Source organism: Cinclus cinclus, chromosome 16 (genome assembly GCF_963662255.1).
Source record: "Cinclus cinclus chromosome 16, bCinCin1.1, whole genome shotgun sequence".
Classification (NCBI taxonomy): domain Eukaryota; kingdom Metazoa; phylum Chordata; class Aves; order Passeriformes; family Cinclidae; genus Cinclus; species Cinclus cinclus.
This window is the reverse complement of record NC_085061.1, coordinates 1,854,411-1,878,928: the sequence shown is the minus strand read 5'-3', so window position 1 is coordinate 1,878,928 and position 24,518 is coordinate 1,854,411. Positions and strand designations below refer to the sequence as shown.

Genomic DNA, 24,518 nt, shown 5'->3' with positions numbered 1-24,518 from the left:
TTTATATTCCAGAGGCAGATTTGGGGCTGTTCCTCCCCCTGCTCCAGAGGTGAATCCCACCACGGTTTTCTCTGGAGAATCTGGTGGAAAAAAAATAAATGATAAAAACCCCTCCAAGGCCTCAAGGAATTTACGCTCTCCTGGCTTTTCCCAGCAAAACCAAAGAATCATGGAATGATTTGGATTGGGAGGGACTTAAAGCTCATCCCATTCCAACCCCTGCCACAGGCTGGAACAATTTCCACTATCCCAGGGTGCTCCAAGCTCTGGCCTTGGGCACTTCCAGGCATGGGGCAGCAATCCTGGGCACAATTCCTGCATCCAGGAGGAGCAACAGAGCCAGGCAACACAAATCCCACACACAATTCCTGATTCCAAGAGCCAATTCCATACACAATTCCTGATTCCAAGAGCCAGGCAGCACAAATCCCATACACAATTCCTGATTCCAAGAGCCAATCCCAAACACAATTCCTGATTCCAAAAGCCAATTCCATAAACAATTCCTGATTCCAAAAGCCGATCCCACACAAAAATCCTGATTCCAAGAGCCAATCCCATACACAATTCCTGATTCCAAGAGCCAATCCCATACACAATTCCTGATTCCAAGAGCCAATTCCATAAACAATTCCTGATTCCAAGAGCCAGGCAGCACAAATCCCATACACAATTCCTGCTTCACAGGAGAAGCGCTGGCTCCAGGAGCCGTGATGACAGCAGCTCCCCTGGGCAGGGTAATTAATTAATTATGCATTCCCAGAATTAATGAGAGCATCCTGTTTGCAGCCCTGTCCCATTTTTCCACAGATTCCAGCCCCATATGCCGGGTGCCAGACAGGGCTGATGGCCCCACATCCCACACTTGGAATTATTTCATTTCCCGACGTGTCTGTGCCTGGCTCCTGACAGGAATCGGAGGCATTTCCATGGAATTAATTCATGGCACTCAATGGTGTTTGGATTTTTCCAGCGCGTTTTCAGGGAGGGAAAAGCAGATCCGTGGATTTCTGATCTGATAAAAACCCGGAGCTGAGCTGGGCCACACAGACAGAGCCAGGAAATGGGAATGGAGGGGTGTGAATCCCGGGAATCACGGGATCGCTGAGGTGGGGAAAGATCTCTGGCATCACTGAGCCCATCCCTGCCCAGGTGTCTTTTCAATCTTGCAAAAATTCAGGATTCTGCCTTAAGAAGGGATGAAAACACAGAAAAACGGGGGGAAAATTATTTGGTGGAAGAATTGTTTTTGGATTTTTCCTTGCATGGAAAAAGTGAGACGATATCGATGTGATTCCCTGGGAATTCACAGGGATTTGGATCAGCAAAATCCCAAATCCACTGGCAATTCCTGTTTCCTGCACATGGAATTTCACTCCTGAAATGGCCTTGGGGTTGCAGCATTCCAGCCTGGAGCCAGCAGAGAGGGATTTGTTTCCAGAACCATCCGAGGAGGAAGCAATCCCTTGGAGAGCTGATTTTAATGTGATTTTTCCCTGGAAATAACATTAGGCTGTCATTCCCAACGTCTGGCAGGAATTGTTGGGTGCCCAAATCTCTGCAGCAGCTTTTGGCTGGAATACAAATGAAGCTGAGCAGGAAAACATCCACAGATTTGGGAATAGGGAAGCAAATCCCTCCTCATCCCAGGGATCCAGTTCATCCTCCCTGTTTGCCCATTCCTGAGGGGGATCAACCTTTTTCCACATCTCAGCCCTGCAAGGACACAAATCCAGAGTTTTCCCCACAGGAAGGTCCTGCCCCATCAGAATCCCAGAGATTTTTATGGAAAACCTGGGAGAGAATGGGAAATCTGCCAGAATTAAGCAAGGAAAAGGTGCTGAGAGCACCACAGGGATTTGGGCTTTCCAGGTGCTGCTTCCTGGATCTTTCCAGGAAAAATAAAACCACTCTGGAAAATCAGGAGGAGAACGAGGAATCTGAGGATTTACAGGAACAGAGCATGGAGCAAGAACAGGGAATCCCCCAGACAAACCCCACCTCTCATCCTGGGAAGGACGGAGATTCCCAGACTCTCCTGGCTTTGGGAATCACTATTTCCATCCTGTCCCAGGTTTGGGAATAACCATTCCCAACTTGTTCTGGATTTGGGAATCACCATTCCCAGCCTGTCCCAGGTTTGGGTATCACCATTCCCATCCTGTCCCAGGTTTGGGAATCACCATTCCCAGCTTGTCCCAGGTTTGGGTATCACCATTCCCAGCCTGTCCCGGATTTGGGAATCACCATTCCCAGCCTGTCCCGGGTTTGGGAATCATCATTCCCAACCTGTCCCGGGTTTGGGTATCACCATTCCCAGCCTGTCCCAGGTTTGGGAATCACCATTCCCAGCTTGTCCCAGGTTTGGGTATCACCATTCCCATCCTGTCCCAGGTTTGGGAATCACCATTCCCAGACTGTTCTGGATTTGGGAATCACCATTCCCAGCCTGTCCCGGATTTGGGAATCACCATTCCCAGCCTGTCCCGGGTTTGGGAATCATCATTCCCAACCTGTCCCGGGTTTGGGTATCACCATTCCCATCCTGTCCCAGGTTTGGGTATCACCATTCCCAGCTTGTCCCAGGTTTGGGTATCACCATTCCCATCCTGTCCCAGGTTTGGGAATCACCATTCCCAGCCTGCAGGGAGGGTGTGGGAGGCCAAAGTCTCCATCCAAGCTTTTAGCCGGGATTGCTCCCTGGCTTGGAAGCGCTCTCTGTTTGTTTTCCCACCTTCCCCTCCCATCTCCTGCGTTTTCTCCCAATCCTTGGGAGCAGATAGATCCTGGCCAGAGTCATTAAATCCCATTCCACTCATCCAGAGGCAATCCATTAGCCTGATTTGTTGCCTGGTTTCCTTATCTGCCTCGATGTTATCTCGCCGTTCCTGTCGTAAATCCAAAGTTTCCTCCTGGAGAGGAAGGGAAGAGTTTGCCCAAAGCACCAGTGCCTGTTGTTATTCCTGAGAAAAATCCATCCAGAGGGATGAAACCACACCCAAATAGGTTCTTTATCCCCAAAAACAGGCTGGGAGGAGATGGGAATGAGGGATTGTGGCATTCCTGGGATAGAGGGAGTGGAACAACACAGAGCAAAGGAGAGTTAAATTGGATTTTAGGGATTCCAGCCCTGGAAAAGGGATTTTAAAAGGTGGCAGTCGGAAAATATTTGGACATTCAGATTCCAATTAATTCCCAAAAAACCCTTGGCAGGTTGAGACTCCTGGTGGCTTTTAGGCCACCTGGATCCTCTGGACATCCTTTGGATTTTGCCCCTGGAATTGATGTGGATTTAATGATTTCCTTCTTTATCCCCAAAACAGGCTGGGAAGGAGATGGGAATGAGGGATTGTGGCATTCCTGGGATAGAGGGAGCTGAACAAGCACGGAGGGGGAGGTTTAAATTGGGATTTAGGAAAATTTCCTTCCCAAAAGGACTGTCCAGCCTGGAAAAATGCTTTATGTGGCACTGGGAACATTCAGCTTTGACATATTCCAGTTTTTCCCTCAAAACCTCAGCAGGTTGCAATTCCTGGTGGAATTCCCTGGCCATTAGGGATAATTTGGATCCTGTGGATCCCGTTGTGTTCCTGGGATCAATTTGGATTTCATGATTTCCCTGATCCTGGCATTGGGATGAATTATGAAGGCTCCAAAATCCAAATATCTCTCCTGGAGATGTGTTTATTCAGGGGTAAAAATGATGGATTTTTGCTGCTTCCCAGGAGAAAGGGAATTCTCTGGAATTCTATGGATTGGACAAGTTCTGGGTGTGGCTTTTTCCAGCCCTGGCAATAACCAGGGAATTTTTAATAGTAATTTTAATCAGTGCAGAAAAGGGGAGATGGGAATGAGCCAAAATTGTGGGAAAACTGCTGGATCTGTGAGAAATGAGGAATTCCAGAGCACCTGGAAATGCTCCTGCCAGCAGAACATCCAGCTGGGAATTCTTTTTCCAACCTAGGGATGGGACAGGGAGGATTTAGTAGTAAGAAAAGGAGGGGGAAAAAAAGCCAGGGTGGCTTTAAAATTATGGAAATTCCCTAGGTTTTATTTCAGGATGCAGGCTGGGGGAAGCAGGAGCACACTCAAGGTTTCAAGGCTTGGCATCATTTTTACATGGAATTTTCTACTTAAAATTCCCCATTTTCAGGAAAATGGGGAGATCTTGAAGATTTGGGATTGATTTAGAGGAAAAGGAGATGGTAAATGCAAATTGCTTTTGGGAATTCTTTGGATTAAAGGAGCTAACCAGAAACTTTTCCAGGATCAGTGTGGTGCTTTTAGTTAGGAAATGCAGTAAAAAAATATGGAAAAAAATATGGAAAAACTTATGAAAAAAAATGAGAAACAACCCCAGGTACCGAAAGCAAAATCTTTATTTCAGCTACTTTTCCCAAAGCTGGGGGTGGTGAGATCCATGGAAGTGTTTTCCTGGCAAGAATTTCCTTGGATTCTTTGTACAAAAGGTTTGGGAAGCAAATGAGAGACTGGGAGAAAGAAAAAGAAGGAATGGGATAAAATGATGGGATTTTGCTGCACGTACCATAGTTATATCCATAATTTTTTAGGAAAATAACTCAAATCCCTAAAAAACACTGCTTGAACAAAAACTCCTTTTTCTTTCCAGTTTTCCCTCCATTTTCCAGAAATGATGGTGCTCCAAAATGATAATTTCTGGGGGAAAAAACAAAAAAAATCCCTAAATCCCTAAAAATGAAAACCTCATCCTTTTCCATTCCAGTTTTGTCCCTCCATTTCCCAGAAATTATGGTGCTCCAAAACAACAATGTCCAGATGGGAACACAGCCTGAAATGCCAGCTTGGCAAATCCCAAATTCCCAGCATTTTGTTCAGTTGGGAGCACATTCCCAGCCAGGTTGGATGTTCTTCTGGGAAGTTTTTCTCTGGAGTTTTTGGTTGTACCAAGCTCTGTTTCCCTGGAAAAGCTTTCCCAAATCCATGTGCTGTTATTTCTCTAATTCCATCATTCTGCTGGAATCATGGAATACGACACAGAACGGAACCAATCTGGAATTTGGGATTAATTCCTGTGCAAAATCTTCATTTTAACACCGTTTTTTCAACCTGGTGCTGCTGGGGGGGGGGGGGCGGGGTCAGGGGTCTAATTAGTCAAGATTTTTGCAGGAATAATGAAATTCCTTAATTAGCACCTGGATAACCGCTCTGGACCTTGGGGATAATTATTGAATCATAATTATATTCTAATTATTATAATTCCTTCTCTAAAGCACAGCAAAGGACGAAAATTTTCTGCCAACTGGGTAAATTTTTGGGGATGTTCCTGAGGAGGTACACAGGGAGCTGAGAATATTCTGGAATTTTTGTGTGGATGGAACAGTTCCCTCCATCCCCACGGGGTAGAAAAAACACCCTTCAAATATTCCAGATGGGACAGGAGATGCAGAAAAAAAGGGAATTTTTGCTGTCAACTTGGCAAAATCTTCAGGGATGTTCCTGAGGGTCTTCACAGGGAATTGGGAACCTTCTGGAATTTTTGTGCAGGTGGAACAGTCACCTTTGTCCACACAGGGGTGGAAAAAACACCCTTCCAAGGGCTACAAATATTCCAAATGGAATGGGAGATGCAGGGAGAGAAGGGAAATTTTTGCTGCTAACTTGGCAAATTTTGGGGGATGCTCCTGAGGGGGCTACACAGAGAGCTGGAAAACTTCTGGAATTCTTGTGCAGTCGGAACAGTCTCCTCAATCCAGAAATGAGCGGAAAACCCACCCTTCCAAGGACTACAAATATTCCAGACAGAATGGGAGATGCAGAGAAGGAAGGAAAATTTTTGCTGTCAATCGGAAAAACCCCGGGGATGTCCCACAAAGCGAGCTGGGAACCTTCCGGAATTCTTGCACAGCTTGGAGCCACACCGGTGTGGAAAAAAACAACCCTTCCAGGGGTTACAGCCATTCCAAATGGAATCAGAGATGCACTTCTAGAGGGAAGCCACTGCTGGATGGGCCCAAAGCTTCACCCTGGAGCCGAGGAGCTCCTACTCCAGGGCGGGTTTGACCAGGTGCCCGTTGAAGACGATGTAAACATCCGACTCCTCGCTGTAAATGGCGTTTTCCCGCTCCCTCTTGAACATCCTGATCCAAACCTCATCCCCTTCCTGCAGATCCAGCATCAGGCTCTGGCTCTGCATGATGCTCCGGTCGCTGGGCTGGGCGTACAGGATGGCCACGGCCCGCTCGTTCCTCATCAGGTGCACGTAGGTCTCCTTGAAATTCCAGGTGTGCACGTTGAGGCTGAAGTAATAAACCCCCGGCACGTAGCAGAAGAACTTCCCGGAGAACATGTTGAAGTGCTGGTAGAGGTTGACGAATTCCGTGTCGAAGGTGACGTGCTGGAAGTAGTCGGAGCTGTGCTGGGGCTTGCGGCGGCCCACGGAGAAGGCGGCGAAGAGCTGCTTGCAGGAGTGGCCCTGGGGCCCGGGCTGGCCCTTCTGGCCCTTGGGGCCGCTCGGGCCCCGCGATCCGCGCTCTCCCACCTTCCCCGCCGCTCTGGGGAATCCCCGCTCGCCCAGCTCGCCCTTCTCGCCTGCCAGGGGGAGGGAAAAGCGTGGCAAACGTGAGGATGGGAAAGGAAGGTTCTAGGAATGGCCCGGAGATGAGCGGCAGAGGAGCTGCCGGGGCACTGTTTGTCCAGCCTGGGAATGTCGGTCAGGTATCAGCAGCTTTCCAGTTCCCAGAGGGATTAATCTGGGAATATTGATCAGATATCAGCAGCTTCCCAATTTCCAGAAGGATTAACCCAGGAATATTGATCAGATATCAGCAGCTTCCCATTCCTCTGGGGATATTGATCAGATATCAACATCTTCCCAACTCCCAGAAGGATTAATTTGGGAATATCGGTCAGATATCAGCAGTTTTCCAATTCCCAGAAGGATTAATCTGGGAATATTGATCAGATATCAGCATTTTCCCAATTTCCAGAAGGATTAACCCAGGAATATTGATCAGATATCAGCAGCTTCCCATTCCTCTGGGGATATCAATCAGATATCAACATCTTCCCAACTCCCAGAAGGATTAATTTGGGAATATCGGTCAGATATCAGCAGTTTTCCAATTCCCAGAAGGATTAATCTGGGAATATTGATCAGATATCAGCATTTTCCCAATTTCCAGAAGGATTAACCCAGGAATATTGATCAGATATCAGCAGCTTCCCATTCCTCTGGGGATATTGATCAGATATCAACATCTTCCCAACTCCCAGAAGGATTAATTTGGGAATATCGGTCAGATATCAGCAGTTTTCCAATTCCCAGAAGGATTAATCTGGGAATATTGATCAGATATCAGCAGCTTCCCAATTTCCAGAAGGATTAACCCAGGAATATTGATCAGATATCAGCAGCTTCCCATTCCTCTGGGGATATTGATCAGATATCAGCATTTTCCCAATTCCCAAAAGGATTAATCTGGGAATATTGGTCAGGTATCAGCATCTTCCCATTCCTCTGAAGAACTGACTTTGGGGAATGTTTGAGCACCACCACATTTTGATTTTATTTTGGGCACATTTGGGCACAACTACATTTTGGGCACACCTTGCCCTTTTTTGGGGCACATTTGGGCACCACCACATTTTGGGCACCTCTGGACCTTATTTTGGGCGGTTCTGGGCTTCTCTTGACCTTATTTTGGCACTTTGGGGCGCACCCCTAAACCTCATTTTGGGCACAACCACATTTTGGGCACCTTTTGACTTTATTTCGGGCACTTTTAGGCACTTCTTTCCCTCTGCTCTGAATTTTGGGCTGAATTTTGCCGTAGGGAAGGCTCAAAGGAAGAGCAGCAAGGAAAAGGCCGGGATCGAGCTGCACCCACCTTTGAGGATGGTGATGTCGATGGTGGGCTGGATTTTGGGCACGGAATATTGGGGGTCTCCGCTCATCCTGGCGGATCTTTGGGAGATGATGGACACGGGCTGCTCCGAGGGACCGCAGCACCTGACGCACGACAGGCGCCGCCTGGGCAGCGCCTTCTCCGGCTGGGATCCGGCATTCCCGGCGGAAAGCAGGAGCAGCAGGATCAGGGTGCTCATCCTCGGGAGCAGCTGGAGAGGAGAGGGAACACAAACCATTAATGGGGAGATCCCAATCAGGGCCAGCTGGCGAGCGCTTTCCTTGGGGTTAATTATTAACGGATCCTGGAGTGGCACCGGGAGACTCCGGGTGGGAATTGTGCCCCTCGGAGCACAAAAGGCAATTCCTGGCTGGTATTATCTGTGACAGCTGCTAAGAGAACACCAGGTCAACAAAAAATGGGGGGGGGGGGGGGGGAAAATCCCAAGCCAAACAAAACCTGCTGGGAGCAGCAGCTCAGGTAGAAAAGTCCTTGGAACAATCCCTATGGGAAATTTCTAGGGAAAAGACAAAAGTGATTCTCTGTTGGTTTGTTTGGTGCCTCAGAATCCAAAATCCAAAAAAAAAAATAATCGAAATTCAGGGCAAAAATACAGAATTTTATTTAAAAGTAGACCCAAAACCTGATTTTTTGGGGAGGAAAATCCCATTAGAAAAGCAAAACAAGAAGAAATCAAAAAGCATTTCTATCGTTAAATGTTCTCCAGCAGCCTCTTGATGATGATTTTTTTTTTCCTTGTTTTATCCATTCCAATATTGTCTTCCAAATGGAATTCCTGTGTGTATTTTCCAGTTTGATTTTCCCATGTGTGGAATGGAAACCCAAAGAGCAGCACCAAACTGGGCCAAAGTGGGATTTCTTCTGCAAATAGATCCCATATTTTTTTTTAATTTTTCATCTGCTCCTGGTGAACTCCAAAGGTTCTGGATACTGGGAAAAATTCAAGGAGAAAATATGTCAGACTGCTCAGACTGGAAAAAAAGAGGAATTTTCTCTGGCTCATCACTGACCTGTTCCTAAGGAAGGATTGGAGCTGATTCTGGGAGAAATCCAGGGAGAAAATTCCTCTTTTTTTTTTCCATCTGAGGCATTTTTTTCTCTGGATTTCTCCCAGATTCAGCTCAATCCTCCCCTAGGAACAGGCCAGAGAAAATTCCCGTTCCATGTGTAATTAGTGTCATTCCACTGATTGCAGTGGAGCCTCATCCAGGACAGATTCCTTGGATCGATGCCTCCGTGGATCTTCTCCAAAGTCCAGTTAGTGAGATGGATTCAGGCTGACCCCAGGCTGGGAATGGCTCCTCTCCCACCAGCTGGAATTCCTGGAATAGGTTGGGAAGGGGGCACTGGATGGCTGGATTGTGAATTTAACGGATTTCACTCCATGGACACCCAGAGGGAGGGGAAGAGGGAGAAATTCCAGCCTTGGAGCTGCTTCCCTGGGAACAAAATGAGGCAGGGGGAGAAAAAGAAAGGAAAAATCTGTCAGGAGTGGGATTGGAGCATCATTCCTGGGAAATGTTTTCTTCCCGTTCTTCCCTGCTCCAAAAGATGTGTCAGTCACACCATTCCAGCTTCCTGGAAATCCAAGAAATCCTTATTAGCAGGAACACAATGACTTCCCCTCTGAGAGCAGGGAACGTTCTTTCCTGAAATCCATCCAAACTGGAAATACGTTTGGTTTTGTAGCTGTACCTCGTTCCTGTAGCAGCTGGAGGAGGGATCAATCCCCCTTTTCCACCAGCATTCATGCCTTGAATTCCATGTAATTAAATCCTTTTCAATTTCCATTAATTTTTGAAGCCATCTTTGAGTTTTTCCAAGAAGGAAAGGAAAAACACAGGAAGATTAAATGGGCAGAAAATCCTAAAAAAACCAGCCCAGGATGGACCTGATGGTCTTGGAGGGCTTTTCCAACCCCAGGAATTCCAGGATTCCCTGAGCCACACTCTGAATTCCTGCTGATATTTTCCTTCCCGCTATTCCTAGGACTTCACTTGGAAAAAGAAATCCTTGCTTTAAGTTCATGGACAACATCAGGCGCTGCCCCTTTTAATTTAGGAAAAATCTTGATTAAAACCCTGCAGTCCAACCCAAAACTTTGATGGAAAACTCACGGATGCGCCAGCCCCAAAGCTCGGCACCATTCCAGACATGGAAAATATTCCAGTTGTGCCTTTTTTACCTTTTTCATCTTCTCTCCAGCCTCAGGCTCCTGAGGACTCCGGAGCTCCTTGGATAGGGAGCAGCAGGAAATGAGGCATCCTCAGGGCTGGGATTTTCCAGACACTGTGCTTCCTCTTGGAAAGGATTTCTCCAGAATTTATTTTATTTTCTCCCCCAGGAGGATCTAAAATTTCCTAGTGGGAAGCTCCTTGTGGAAAAGCCCAAAACACTGGAGGATTTTGTGCTTTTTCCAAGGAAAATGTTGCTGGATTCCGGTGCCGAGCTCCAGCAGCTCCTGTTGGATAAAATATCCCGGAGATCCTGCAGGAGCTGCTCTGTGGCAGAAGTGATTTGACAACTCCCAGGCAGGAATATTTGCATCCCAAAAAGGAAGTGGGTTAGGAATTCCCGCTGTCTGTCCTGGTTGGAGGATGAGTGAGGTCTTTGTCCGGGGTGTTTATCCAACCCTGGGATGATGGAGAAGAGGGGCTGGAAGTGCTGCTGGAGCTGTGAGAGAGGCAGGAATGGAGGGAAAACCGGGATCCAGCCATGGAGAGATCCAGGAGGGGAGCTGCATGTGGATTTGCAGTGCCTGGGTGAATATTTGTCCGGGAATTTGTAATTCCTTTTCCGATTATCCGGTCTATTTTTAATTTTATGGGGTTTTTTTCAGCCTGGGTCTGTTTCCCGTGACGGTGATTCCCTGAATTCCTCCATCCTGGGAGGAGCCAGCCCTGAGCAGCAAGCACTGGGTGCTCGCCTGCTGGGAATTCACTGGGAATTCACCAGGAATGGGAAGAGATGAGGTTCCCAAGGAAACATCCCTGCACATCTGGGGGATTGGATGGATTTAACACAATTCCACGGATTTAACACAATTCCATGGATTTAACACAATTCCTTGGGGGTGCTGCAGGAGGAGAGGCTGTGCCTGGATGGAAGCATCCCCGTGCACATGGATTCCTGCAAATTCCCAGGTTCCACCCTGCCCTAGCAAGAGGATATTCATGATTCCCAAGGGAACAGCTTTTCCTTTTTTCCTTCTCTTTTATCCCAAGGTTCCTGGGACAGGGAGGATCATCCAGATTCCCAAGGGACCACGGACAGGGAGCAGGGGAATGCTCCCGATTCCCAAAGGATCAGCTCTTCCCTTTCTCCTCGGTGTCCCTGCCCGCACCTCTGACTCCTCCAGTGTCCTGGAATTGTCCCTGCTCCAGGCTGGGCGGCTCCCTGGCAGAATTCCCGGCCCCCGAGCCAGCCCAGGAGGTGATTCAGCAGGAATTACAGTAAAAGTCATTCCCAGGGCAGCTTCTCCCATAGGACAAACCCCCCTGATCCCTCCTTCATCCTTCCCGATGGAAAAGCAGCATTCCCGGGATTTGCCAGTGCTGGGAATTCAGCGAGAACTTGAATCGGGGTTGTCCCTGCAGAAAAAAACCCGGGTGGGATTTTCCCACCAGGATGCAGTGCCTGGATGCTGCTCCCATCCCAATCCCATCCCGGAGCGAGCAGCACATTCCAAAGGGCTGGAGAAACGCAATTCCCTGAAAGGTTCCGCTCCCGTGGAGACCCCAGGGAACGGCTCCTTCCTGCCCTGTGTCCCGCCGCCACATCGGATCCATCCCCATCCCACTGGGAGCAGCATCCCGCTGGGAAAAGCTCCGGCCTGGTGTGTCCAGGGTTACCAGGATCCCTTATCCCAGGATAAAGGCGTAGGGAATTTTTACTGGGACAAGTTCAGCCCAGCGCTTCCCAAACCTCTCATTCCTGCCTCTCCCTGCTCAGCAGGGTGGGAATGTTGTGTTATCCCAATCCCCGTATCCCAATCCCTGTAACTCACCTCGTCCCTAAGAATCCCTGGATATTCCTTCCCTTATTTCCCTCTTTCTCAGCTTCTGCTGCAGTTTTTTTGGGGCAGGCTGCGGCTTCTGTGCTGAGATCCAAGAGAAACACGGAAAGTCAGGCTGGATCCTGAGGAAACCTTGGCAAAAGGAATTTTTTCCCCGTTTTTCTTTGCTAGCACCAACTTGTGCCGGGCTTCTGTGCCTTTGTCCCGCTCTGGTTTCCTCAGGATTTGCTGCCAGTCTGGAATTCCGCAGGGCCTCTCCCAGGGGTGGAAATAAAAAGTGAAAAAAAAATGGGATTAAAAAAAAATAAAAGGATGAAGAGAACTCCACCACAAAACCCAAAACCACATCCCGAGCTGCAGCCAAGAGAGAAAGTGCTGGGATCACATGGAAAGAATTTTTCTTTGGGACATTTCGGCATCTTTTTACGCAGGAGAAAGGGGGAAAAAAAAAGGAAAAAACAAAGCCGCAATAAAATCTCTGGGATTTGTGCATGAGCTGGAAAAGCAGGAATGGCTTTAAGGTGCAAGAGGGGAGATGTAGACGGGATCTTGGGAAGGAATTCTTCCCTGGGAGGGGCCTGGAATTCCCAGAGCAGCTGTGGCTGTCCCTGGATCCCTGGGAGTGTCCAAGGCCGGGCTGGACACTGGGGTTTGGAGCAGCCTGGGATAGCTGGAATTGTCCCTGCCCATGGACCTGCATCAGCCTGAAGGTCCCTCCCAACACAAACCACTCCAGAATTCCATGATTTTTGTGCCCACGCTTTTTTACCCTCAGTCACTTCCTCGGGAAAAGCACCATGGGAGGTTATTTAAAATCACTTTGAGTTATGAATTTATTTTTCCTTTTCAATTTCCTTTTCCTTTTCCATTTCCTTTTCCTTTTCCATTTCCTTTTCCTTTTCCTTTTCCTTCTCCTTCTCCTTTTCCTTTTCCTTTCCTCTTCCTCTTCCTCTTCCTCTTCCTCTTCCTCTTCCTCTTCCTCTTCCTCTTCCTCTTCCTCTTCCTCTTCCTCCTCCTCCTCCTCCTCCTCCTCCTCCTTCTCCTTCCCCTTCCCCTTCCCCTTCTCCTTCTCCTTCTCCTTCTCCTTCTCCTTCTCCTTCTCCTTCTCCTTCTCCTTCTCCTTCTCCTTCTCCTTCTCCTTCTCCTTCTCCTTCTCCTTCTCCTTCTCCTCCTCCTTCTCCTTCCCCTTCTCCTTTTTTTAATTTTTTTTTTTTCAATTTGAAATTCCTGAGAGAACCAAGTATCCAAGGATTTTCTATTTCATTTTTTTTTTTCAGTTTGAAATTCCTGAGAAGACCAAGAATCCTGAAAGTTGAGCTGAACTCGTGAAGGAGATTTTTCCCGGGCAAGTTTCCCAACCCAACTGCAAGGCTCAGTGTGAAAAGGGAATTTTGTGGGAACAGCTTGAGCTGGAAGGTCGGAGAAGATCATTGATCTCCCGAGGAAAAGGAGCCTGGACACACCTGGAGGAGCTTGAGGAAGGCACAGCTTGCCCTGCCACGAGTCACTGCTCCAAAACCAGGAATTCTTGAGAGGACAACAATGGGTTTGTCCTAAAAACGCGTGGATTGAGATGGAATGTCGCGAAGATTTTTGCACTGAGGTGGGGAGGCCCTGGCACAGATTCCCAGAAAAGCTGTGGGTGCTTCATGCCTGGAATGTTCAAGGCCAGGCTGGAGCAGCCCGGGGTGGTGGAAGGTGCTGGGGTGGGAGCTGGGTGAGGTTTTGGCCATAATTCCCAGGAGAGTTTGTCGTAATTCCCGAGATTCTGGCCATAATTCCCAAGGGGATTTAATCATTATTCCAATCAGGATTTTACCACAATTCCCAGGAGGTTTTGGCCGTAATTCCCAGGAGGTTTTGGCCGTAATTCCCAGGAGGGTTTTACCATCATTCCCAGGGGGGTTTTATCATAATTCCAATCAGGATTTTACCATCATTCCCAGGAGAATTTTATTGTAATTCCAATCAGGATTTTGCTATAATTTGCAGGAGGTTTTGGCCATAATTCCCAGGAGGTTTTTGCCATAATTCCCAGGATGATTTGCCATAATTCCCAGGATTTTCCTGTAGGTGGCTGGGCTGGATTTGCCCTGTTTCGGGCAGAGCTATTCCTCGTGACACAGGAACATGCAAGGAACAGCACAGCGTAACCACTGGGTTTTCCTTTGTCCAGATCTGTCCTCAGGGGAAAAGAAGTTCCAATTTTCAGCCCCTAAAGCTACGTACAAACATTTCTATCAATCCAGGAAGGATTTCTATGCAACTCCCCTTTCCACATTTTCCCCCTGTGACTGAAGGACTCTCACTGGAAATAAATGATGCTTTTGGTGCAATGCCTATTCCTGATAAACGCTTGCCAGGAAACACCATCCTCACCCAGCCCTTTTCCCTCAGTTTTGAAAGGGAATTTGTGGGATTTGCTGCTTTACCCAAACCTTCAGAGAAGCTCAAATCATTGTCTGCTTTTGGCACAGTTATTTATCATCATTTCCCTTCCTGCTGGACCTGAGAACTGCCAGGCAGTTGCACAAAGCAGGGCCTGAAGCTGGCAGCAAAAAGAGGGAAATAAACCAGGAATAATCCAAATAATCCCTCAGAGTGATCGGCACAGCTTTGGAGAGAGCTGGCACTGATCACCGCTCCCAAAAGTGGTTTCTCCGTTCTTTAAAATCATTTATTCAGCCAGGGTTTGTCTGATCAGGTGGAAATCAAAAGCCACTGAGGGGTGAAGGAGAATCCGGCTCGGAGTGATCCTGAGGGGACAGAAAATATGGTATGTGTGGATTTATCCTGAGAAAAAAAAATGATTTTACTGCGTTCTTTGTAAACGCCACGTGAAAATTCTGCAGCTTGGCCCTGGAGGCGGCCCCAAACCAAGCCCCAAACCTGACCCTAAACCAAGCCCCAAACCAAGTCCTGAACCTGACCCGAACCTGACCCAAACCAGACCCCAAGCCAGACTCCAAACCAAGCCCAAAAACAAGAACCAAAACCTGACCCCATGCCAGACCCCAAACCAGACCCCAAACCTGACCCCAAACCAGAACCCAAACCAGACCCCAGACCTGACCCCAAACCTGACCCCAAACCAGAACCCAAACCAGACCCCAGACCTGACCCCAAACCTGACCCCAAACCAGAACCCAAACCAGACCCCAAGCCAGACCCCTAACCTGACCCCAAATCAAACTTTGTTCCAAGTCTTAATTTATTAAAAAGAAAATATTTCAGGATTAACTTCATGTCCCATTATAAGAGCATCACATGTCCCAAGCAATTCTAATTTAAAATTCCCCTCATTTTAGTCTAATTTTTGTTGTAAGGTTGGCTTGGGAAGATCAGGATTAATAAGGAGCAGAAAAACTATTGGGAAAAGGGGGTTGAGTTCCAAAAGAGTTATTAAATTTTCTAATTATGCTTTATTACTAATTAGTAAGTCTGATAGTAATTATTTATTACTAATCAAGAAGTCAAATCTCTGGTTTTTTATATCCTGGGAAGTACGACGCAGGAGATGACACCGCTAGAGGCCACTCTTGTGTTTTAGGAAAACAATTCCGAAGAAATTCTGTTGTTAATTCCATCGTTTATGAATTTTTTAGAGGAAGTCTTCAGTAGGTGCTGACCTTGGAGCTAAAAATTGTATTTTATTCGTTTTTCTTCCCAAGGGAATTGAGGTGCCATGAGCTTCTGTCTTTGCCTGGAGGAACCAAAGCCAAAGGTGTAAATTGAGGAATTCTGGAGTCAACTAAAATTACCACAAAAGCTTAAAAAAGAGGAACATTTTACATTTCCCACGTATCAGGATTTTCCCACTGATGTTATTCCCTCTCTCACTGGGCTTCCACATCTCTCTCATTTTCCAGGTTTTCTTCAGAGGGTGAACGGCCCCAGACTGGCCCAGCTGGACATTCCAGGAGTGTTCCCAGTGCTGGATCCCAGTGCCTCTCCCAGCCCCTCCATGTGGAGGCTCAGATGGGCTCAGCCTTCTTCTCCCGCTGCATAAAAAGTCAAATCTATCCCAGAATAATTTCCCTCCAACAAATTCCTCCTGGTGAGCCCCTCAATTCCATTTTTCCATCCCATTTTTGGGATGGGGTTGCTCTTCCAGCACCTTCAAGGCAGCTGATGCCGATTGTCCCAAGATCTCCTCTTCCCATCACTTCTTGAACTCCAAATTATTCCCGATTTTATCCTGTGGTGAGGGACAGGTGAATCCTTTCCAGTACAAAAAATTGGCAGCTGGAAATGCCTCCTCCACCCTGGACATATCAAATATCAATTTAATCATCAAACATCTCCCAGATATTTGGACTGGGAAGCAAAGCAGTTTAAAAAAAAAAATAATCCAATCCCTGAGTTTGGATTTTTGTGGATGCGCCACTAGAGGGGAATAAAGATCTGTAGTATTTCCCAAATTTGCACTGAAAAACCTTCTGGAATGTGAGGCCTGGAAACGCCAGCCCCATGTGGATGTCGCTCCTTATCTGCAGCAGGAAAACAATCAATATTATTAATTGCAATTATCCCAGGTGAGGGAGACCAAATCCAAGGATTCCCAAGACGTGACTCCTAGAGCAGGTGATAAAGGAAGGAAATGTTCCCTGATAACGCCTTGGCTGATAACGTTATCTCGGAATGGGATGTTTGGGATAAACACGGGGAGAACACGTGTCAAACACAGAGAGAGTAATTCCAAACCATCCATCATTTCCGTGGAGAGCTTCCCAAAGGGAGGAATCCTCTCCGTGCAGTTTGTCTGGCAATGGCGAAGGTTGCTAACGTGATTAAGGAGTTATTAATTAGGGAGGCATCACTCATTCGCCATAATCCGGAGGCGTTGAAGCTGACGATCACTAATTAGGATGCTCTGGAGGAAACATGTAGGAAAGGAAAGTAGGAGGGAGTTTGGAATTCTCTCCGGAATATGAGTTCCCAGATGAAAAGTAAAGGGTCAGAAAATTAGGGATTTAATTAATTTAGAGGAAAACTGTAAATTATCTGAAATGATAGTGTTGGGAAGTTTTAATACTTCTGGAGAGGTTGGAATATGGGTAATCCCAGCAGAAATTGGGATTTGGCAGGGATTTGAGTGGTGTGGTGGGAAGACTTTGGATATGGAGAGGGAATGGAGCACATCCCGTGGAATTCGTTTGGAGCTTGAGGGATCTCAGGGATTCAGGAGGAAAATTCAGGAGAATTGTTCTCCAAATCCTGCAGTCCTGGAGCTGCTTCCCAACGCTTCATCCCAACTTTCTCTCCTCTCTTTAACCCACTCCATGGAATATCAGGAGGGAGGGAATGGAGTGTTTTTGTCTGTTTGGCACAAATGGGAACTCCCTGTGCTTGTCTGGATATAAAAACCATGGGAAAAACCCAAATGGATGCTCCTAAAGATCCAGCTGATTTCTGCAGCAAAATGTCAGCTTTTTTTCCCAGGATCATGGGAAATCCTTGTTCCTGGAGGCACAGGTGGAAATTCATGGGGAGATTTGAAGGGAGGAACAGGAATGATCCCCTGGATTTGGTGCAAGAGGAACTTGGAGCTTAATTCCTCTCTCCTGGGTGTGTGATAAAACAGCAAATCCTCCCTTGGTATCCTGAGCTTCCCAAAGGCTCCAGGGTGGAAGTTTGGACTCACAGCCCAAATCCCTCATGGCTCCCAGCCCAAAATCTGGGAGATTCCCAGATTGAATGAGGTTGGGATCATCTCAGCCCATCATCAGGTGCCACCTCTAATTTAAACCATCACACCCCAAAAAAGGTCTCCATTTATTCCATTTATTCCATTTATTCACAGAAAGGGTCCAGCTCCGCTCCAAATCCAGAGGGGTTTGTCCCTCCCAAAACATTTACTCTGAATTTCCAGAGGTGGAAAAAACTCCAAGGGTGTACAACCACACCTTGGAATCCTGACAAAACTCCAGCCCTGGAGTTCCCGATCCTAAATCCTCTTCCCAACATTTGTACCAGAACTGCCCGAAAACCAGGAGCAAAAAAAAAAAAACCCTTAGGAAGTGACATTTGCTGGCAATGATCCCTCATCTCCTGAACGCCTTTGGGATCACCCCGAAGGGTGAGGACACCATGCTGGGCACATTTCTTGAGGACACTGAAAGAATCACCACGGAGTTATTTCCCATAAGGCTGAAAAAAAATAGCTGGAAATCAAATCCCAACCCTCAACCAGCCAAGAGTTAACATTTATCCCTCACCAGAGGAACGGGAAAAGTTGGAGCACGGCGGCTCCGCTCAGGGTGAAGTCGAACTCCCAAACTTTCTCTTAAATTAGGCGCGGCGGGGGCGGCAGAGCCTCCTTGGGGACCACGGAGCTGTGCAGCAAACGATGGCAGCTCCACCAACTCGCGTTCATTATCGGTGTCGCTCACTCATGTCACCTCCACAATTATTTTAGGACCTGTCACTGGGAACATTCTCCCACCAGCAAACGCTTCCCGCTCGCTCCTAATGGGGAGGATGAAGTTCCCAAGCAAAAGTTCCCTCCTCCCTCGCACTCGCCGCCTTTTCCCAAAGCTCCAGGAAGCTCTGGAGGGAGGGGGTGTGGGGCTGTGCAGGTTCCCAAATTCTCATGGAGGGGGAGATGGGATGGAACTGGGAGGTGCCGGGATCTGGGAAGTGAATCCAGGTCTGTGATGGCAAAATTTCAACCCAGAAAGTCCCATATTGGAGGGGGATTAATGCCAGCCTCCTGTGGATGGAAGGGGAGGATGAAGAGGAGGTGAGGGAAGTCTCCCCTCTTCTGGGGCTGTCGTCCTCTCATCCTGGTGCCTTGGATGCACGTTTTGGAACATCTGGATTTTTGGAATGTTGTGGGAAATTGGAAAGACCTTTGTCACATTGGCACAGGTCTGAAGAGACCCCAGATCTCCCGAATCCAGTCCAAAAGAGGCACAAGCTGAGGAGGAAATTCCAGGGCTTCACCTGGATGCGAATCAAACAGCTCCAAGCATGGAGGATCCACACTTTTCCTGTGCCCCTGTGCCAGGACTTGCCCCCTCTTTCCTCCTCTTTCCCTTTCTTTCCCCCACTTCTCCCGTTTTCCATTATTTTCCCTTATTTTCCCCTCTTTCCCTTTCTTTCCCCCTCTTCCCCCTGTTTCACCGTATTTTCCCTTCTTTTCCTCTCCTCCCTTCCTTTTCCTCTTTACCCCTCTTTTCCCTTATTTTTCCCTCTTTCCTCCTCTTTCCTCCCCTTTTCCCCTCTCTCTTCCCATTTCTCCCTTCCTGGGAAGGTTTCTCCTCCATCTCCCCTCAAACACCCCCTCTCCTCCCCATCCCTGTCCCACCCGTGTTCCTGTCCCCACTTTGTCGCCACTTTTTTGGACCCTCCGGAGGGAGCAGCTCTGATTTTGGTGATGCTGGAAATGAGCCCGGGACAAAGCCCTGAAATGGTGACGAGAGCTGCAGCACAGAGGGCAGGCAGTAATTAATCAGCTGCAGGGCTGGAACTAAACAGAATTTGCAGGAACTTTGAACCTGGGAAGCATTGGTGGAGAAATCCTGGGAATGTTTCCTCTGGGATATTGACAATTCATCGGGTATTTTCACAATTCCATTGTCTAGATTCTAGAAATAGAAAACTTGTAGAATTTTCTCAGTTCTTCCCAAATTTGCATTGATACCTTCACAAATTACATTGATATTTTCACAATTTTATTGATATCTTCCCAAATCACATTGATATAGTCACAAATTACATTGATTTTTTTCACAGATTGCATTGATATCTTCCCAAATCACATTGACTTATTCACAAATTACATTGATTTTTTTTTCACAGATTTCATTGACATATTCCCAAATCACATTAATATATTCACAAATTACGTTGCTATGTCCCCAGATTTTATGGATATCTCCACAACAGAGAAAAGGGCTGATGATTCCTTTGGTTGAAGGGATGTTTTCATGGAATCATGGAATATCCTGAGCTGGAAGGGATCAGAATCATCAAATCCAACTCCTGGCCCTGCCCAGGATATCCCAACAATCCCACCTTGTGCCTGAGAGCATTGTCCAAAGGCTCCTGGAGCCTTGGGAATGTGACCATTCCCTGGAATCCTGTTCAGTGCCCCACCACAGAGCCTTTCCCTGACATCCCAGATTTTCCTGATGCTTTATCCATGCATTATCCATATCTGTGCTTTATCCCCACATCCTCGTCCCAGCTCCACAGCTCTCTGTGTGTCAGGATTTTGGGATCTGTGCTTCCAGAAGTTTGGATGCAGCCAGGATGGAGTGAGGTGCATGTAGGCCACAGGAACCCCCTGTGCCAGGATTTCTGTTCCATCCCTCTATTCCCTCCCATCCCATTCTGCAGCCAGACATTCCCCAGGTAACCAGGAGCAAACAGATCAGAGCCCATTATCAAGTTTTCCTTCACTCCAAGTTGAGCTGGAATGGGATTTTCTAGGGAAGAACACCCAATTTCATCACTTCACGAGCCAGCAGAAGAAAAACCCAATTGCTGGCCAGAAATTTCCATCCTTTCGGAAACATTTCTGGGGAAGAGAATCCTTGGAGCCAAACCAGTGGCCCCATCTTGCCCCCACCAGCACAGACACCCCCAGACACCCCAGCCTGAGACAACAGGTGAAAAGCGAATTCACGGAGAATTTTTCCTTCCTCCAGTTTCCCTTTTCTTCCCCTCCCGCCTTTTCCAGCACAACACATGGCGGGGGTCATGTAACAACAAGAATTCCCAATGTCAGGCAAATAATTTTTCCATCTGTGGGGTGTTTTTTTCCTGCCCAGTTTATGTTTTTTAACGGAAGTGGCATCTGCGAGGTGCTGGCTGTAAACGATCCCTGCAGGAGCTCTGCTTCATGCCCAGCATCCCATTTTTGGCTTCTCCAGCTGTTGTTCTGGAGAGGGCAGGAATGGGTTCAGCTGACAGCTGCAGGCACTCCGAGAAAAGGAAAGTTGTTTTTTTTCCTGGTCTCCAGTTGTCTCTCCCTTCTCAGACAGCCACGGAGAGGTTTTCCACCAGGAAAGGTTGAAAATTTTCAGGAATAAGCACAAGTGTGCTCTTGGTTTAAATCCTGAGCCTTTTCCCAGCCTGATTTACCTGGTTGGGAAATGTTCAGGTCTGAGCTGGTCTGAGCTGGGATAATTCCCATCAGGAATGGGCTAAGGGAGAACTGAGGGAAGAAAATCCTCCAGGTTCAGAGTTTGAAATGTTTCTGTGGAAACCAGCTCAAAGCACCAAAAATGAAGGAATTGGTGTTGTTTCCCTGGAAATGGACTTCACTGGAGAGCCCCTGTGGGAGCTGGGAAGGGCATGAGAGGATTGGAGCTCCTCTGCTCTGGAGCCAGGCTGGGAAAACAGGGATCATCCAGCCTGGAGAAGAGGTGGATCCAGGGAGAGCTCAGAGCCCATTCCAGGGCCTGAAGGGGCTCCAGGAGAGCTGGAGAGGGACAGGGTCAAGGGGTGGAAGGACAGGACACAGGCAATGGCTCCCACTGCCAGAGGGCAGGGATGGGTGGGATACTGGGAAGGAATTGTTCCCCATGAGGGTGGGGAGCCCCTGGCACAGATTCCCAGAGCAGCTGTGGCTGTCCCTGGATCCTGGGAAGTGTCCAAGGCCAGGCTGGCACTGGGGCTTGGAGCAGCCTGGGACAGTGGAAGGTGTCCCTGCCATGGCAGGAGGGGATTGGAAGATATTGACATTCCCATGGCCATTCCAGAGGTCACTCACAGCCCCTCCATTCCCAATCCCCATCCTGGGAAGTTCCTCCAGGTGTGAAGGACCTGGCAGAGCTTTCACCCATGGACACATCTGAGAAATCCAAGGAGATTCAAGCTGTGCCAGGAGAGGTTCAGGTTGGACATTAGCAGGAATTTCCCCTTGGAAAGGGTGATCAGGCATCGGAATTGCCCAGGGAAGTTTGGAGTGCCCATCCCTGGAGGTGTCCCAGGAATTCCTGGATGTGGCACTCAGAGCTCTGGGCTGGGAACAGGGTGGGATCAGGCACAGCTGGGACTGGATGATCCTGGGGGGCTTTTCCAACTTCTGGGATTCTGGGATTTGGGGATTCTGGGATTCTGGGATCCTGGGATTCTGGGATTTTGGGATTCTGGGATTCTGGGATTCTAATCCCCTGGATGAGTGGGCTCCTCAGCTGTCCCCCCACCCAATGAAGGAGAGGCTCTGGGAGAGCTCCAGCCATGCTTTGTGCTCCTTAAGGCACCTTCATGGAGACAATTCCCAAGGTTTGCAGGGAAAACCTTCCTGCACCACGGAACAACCCACCAGGTGGAAACCTGCGCCGTGACCACATCCAATGGGAAGCTGTCCCCCCTCGTGGATCCAGCAGGATCCTCACCTGGGGCCCAGTGTGGTGGCAGGGGGTGACACATCCCACGTCCCACCCCCTGCGCTTCCATCCCGTTACACAACCCCAGACCTCGCCAGCGGCTCCTTCTCCTTCCAGGCAGGGTCTGATTCCTCCTGAAATGCCGTGTGGAGGTGGGAACGCTCCTTCCATCGCTTCCCTGCCCACGCTCCTCCTGTGACATCCCACACACGTGGCAATCAAAGCCGGGAATTCAGCCCGGCTTCCGGAGCGCTTCTCCCCCAGCCTGGTGTGTTCGGGAATGTTCAGCTCCAAGGTGGCCAGGGGCTCTCTTCTCCATGGAAATTGAATGATTTGGAATCTGGATTCTAGGAGGAATATTTCTCTTCGACATCATCAGGCAAAAATCAAAAGTATTTGTTTATTTTTCCGACTCATGTGTCATGCAAGGATCATTCCCTACCTGCTAAAATCCTGAGAAAATGGAAAAAAATTATATTGTTTAACTGGAAAAGCATTCCCAGCATCCTTCTTTTATTAAATGCCTTTTTTTTCCCCCAATCCTATATGAAAAAAAAAAAAGGACTTTATTGGGTAAATATAATGCAACAACCATGTGTTGTTTCCCACTCCATGGCAAATGTTTCCACTTCCTGCCAGGATTGATTCCAGATCGAAAAGCTCTGCTTCATCCCAGGACTTTTCACACAATCTGTTCGACTCAGCCTACGAGCTGTGGAAAATTTCCTTTTCCATCCCATTTCCCTGATTTTTATCTCAATATTTGGGGAGCCAAAGCTCAAACTCACAGATCTCTTCCAAATCAATGGATTTTCCCTTTGTGTTTCCTTTTCCCAGTTGCATATCCATGAAAAGAGAATTTTCTGATTGTGGTAAATGAAGGAGAAAGGGAATTCTGTGGGAAAATTTATTCCAAATTGTCCAAGTGCTGGTGCTGATCCTGACTCACCTGAGAGTAAAAGAGGAAAACCATTAAATCCTGGAGTCTGGACAGCTTGGAAAAAAAAAATCCTTAAAAAGATACATATTGATGGATCCTCTGGACCAGCAGAAGGAATGAAACTCCCTTTTTGAAGAGAAAAACCTGGAATTCCCATATTCCAATCCCATTATTTTGGGGCTAGATTCCATCAAGATCCAGGGAAAATTTCCCATGGAACCCCTGTTGCTGATGGAAATTAAGCTGAACATCCAAACCCTCTTTGAAAAAGCAAATTTCCAATGACGTGGGGTTGTATTTTCCTTCAGGAAAGCATCCAGAGAGCCCCAAGTTCCGACAGATTTGCGCAGATCTGGTTGAGCCATCAGGAAGGAAATCCTGGGATGGTGAAATCAAGCTCCTTTCCTTGGGAATCTCTGTTTTGGGATGGCTTCTGATAAGGAAAATCCGCCAAGTCTGAGATATCAAAGCTCTCCTGATTTTCCTGTGGGGACATCCAGACCTAATTCCAGGTGAAAAGGAGGTGGGAAAAGAGCTGTTCCCACTCTTCATCGCCGAGTCCTGCAGCTGAGCCAAGCTCGGGGGAGTGGGAAGCAGCTGCTCTGGGTGACAAGGGGTTAAAACATTCCCAAATATCCATCGTTCCCTCACGTCTCCCACATTCCTGGAGCAGGAATTCCGCCTGCACGGATGGCTCACCTCAGCACCCACTGCAGCACTCCTGGGCTCTTCTCCCTGCCTTCCAAGACTGGCAAACTCCAGGCGTGGAAATGAGATTGGGAAGAGCCAGTTTAGACTGGGAAAAATGTGAGGAAACTGGGATTAGGGCATGAAAAATCTGCCATCCAGGGAATATCTCCTGTCCATGGAATAAATATCTGCCACCCATGGAAAATGTCCATCCACGGAATATTTCCTGCCCATGGAAGAAATATCTGCCATCCATGGAAAATCTCCTGTCCATGGAATATTTCCTGTCCATGGAAAATCACCTATCCATGGAATATCTCCATCCATGGAATATCTCCTATCCATGGAATATCTGCCATCCAGGCAATATCTCCATCCATGGAATATGAATCTCACATCCATGGAATATATCTTATCTGTCCATGGAATATCTCCTATCCATGGAATATTTCCTATCCATGGAATATCTCCCATCCATTAAATAAATATTTCCCATCCATGGAATATCTCCTATCAATGGAATATCTCCATCCATGGAATATCTCCCATCCATGACATAAATATCTCCCATCCCTGAATGCTGGAGGGTTTTCCTCCAGCTCTTGGTCCTGGGAGGATTTTCCAGC

The 24,518-nt window shown here is 47.8% G+C and overlaps 1 protein-coding gene across 1 annotated transcript; it reads right to left on the bottom strand.

The window, feature by feature from the left end:
* Positions 1-6,022: 6,022 nt before the first annotated feature.
* C1QTNF8 (C1q and TNF related 8) lies at positions 6,023-12,850 on the bottom strand. Its single transcript, XM_062503641.1, is given in 6 exon segments — positions 6,023-6,570; positions 7,869-8,097; positions 11,914-11,946; positions 11,948-12,074; positions 12,076-12,231; positions 12,233-12,850. Coding segments are annotated over 6 exon segments (1,131 nt in total). The 5' UTR covers positions 12,271-12,850.
* Between the last annotated feature and the right edge of the window lie 11,668 nt (positions 12,851-24,518).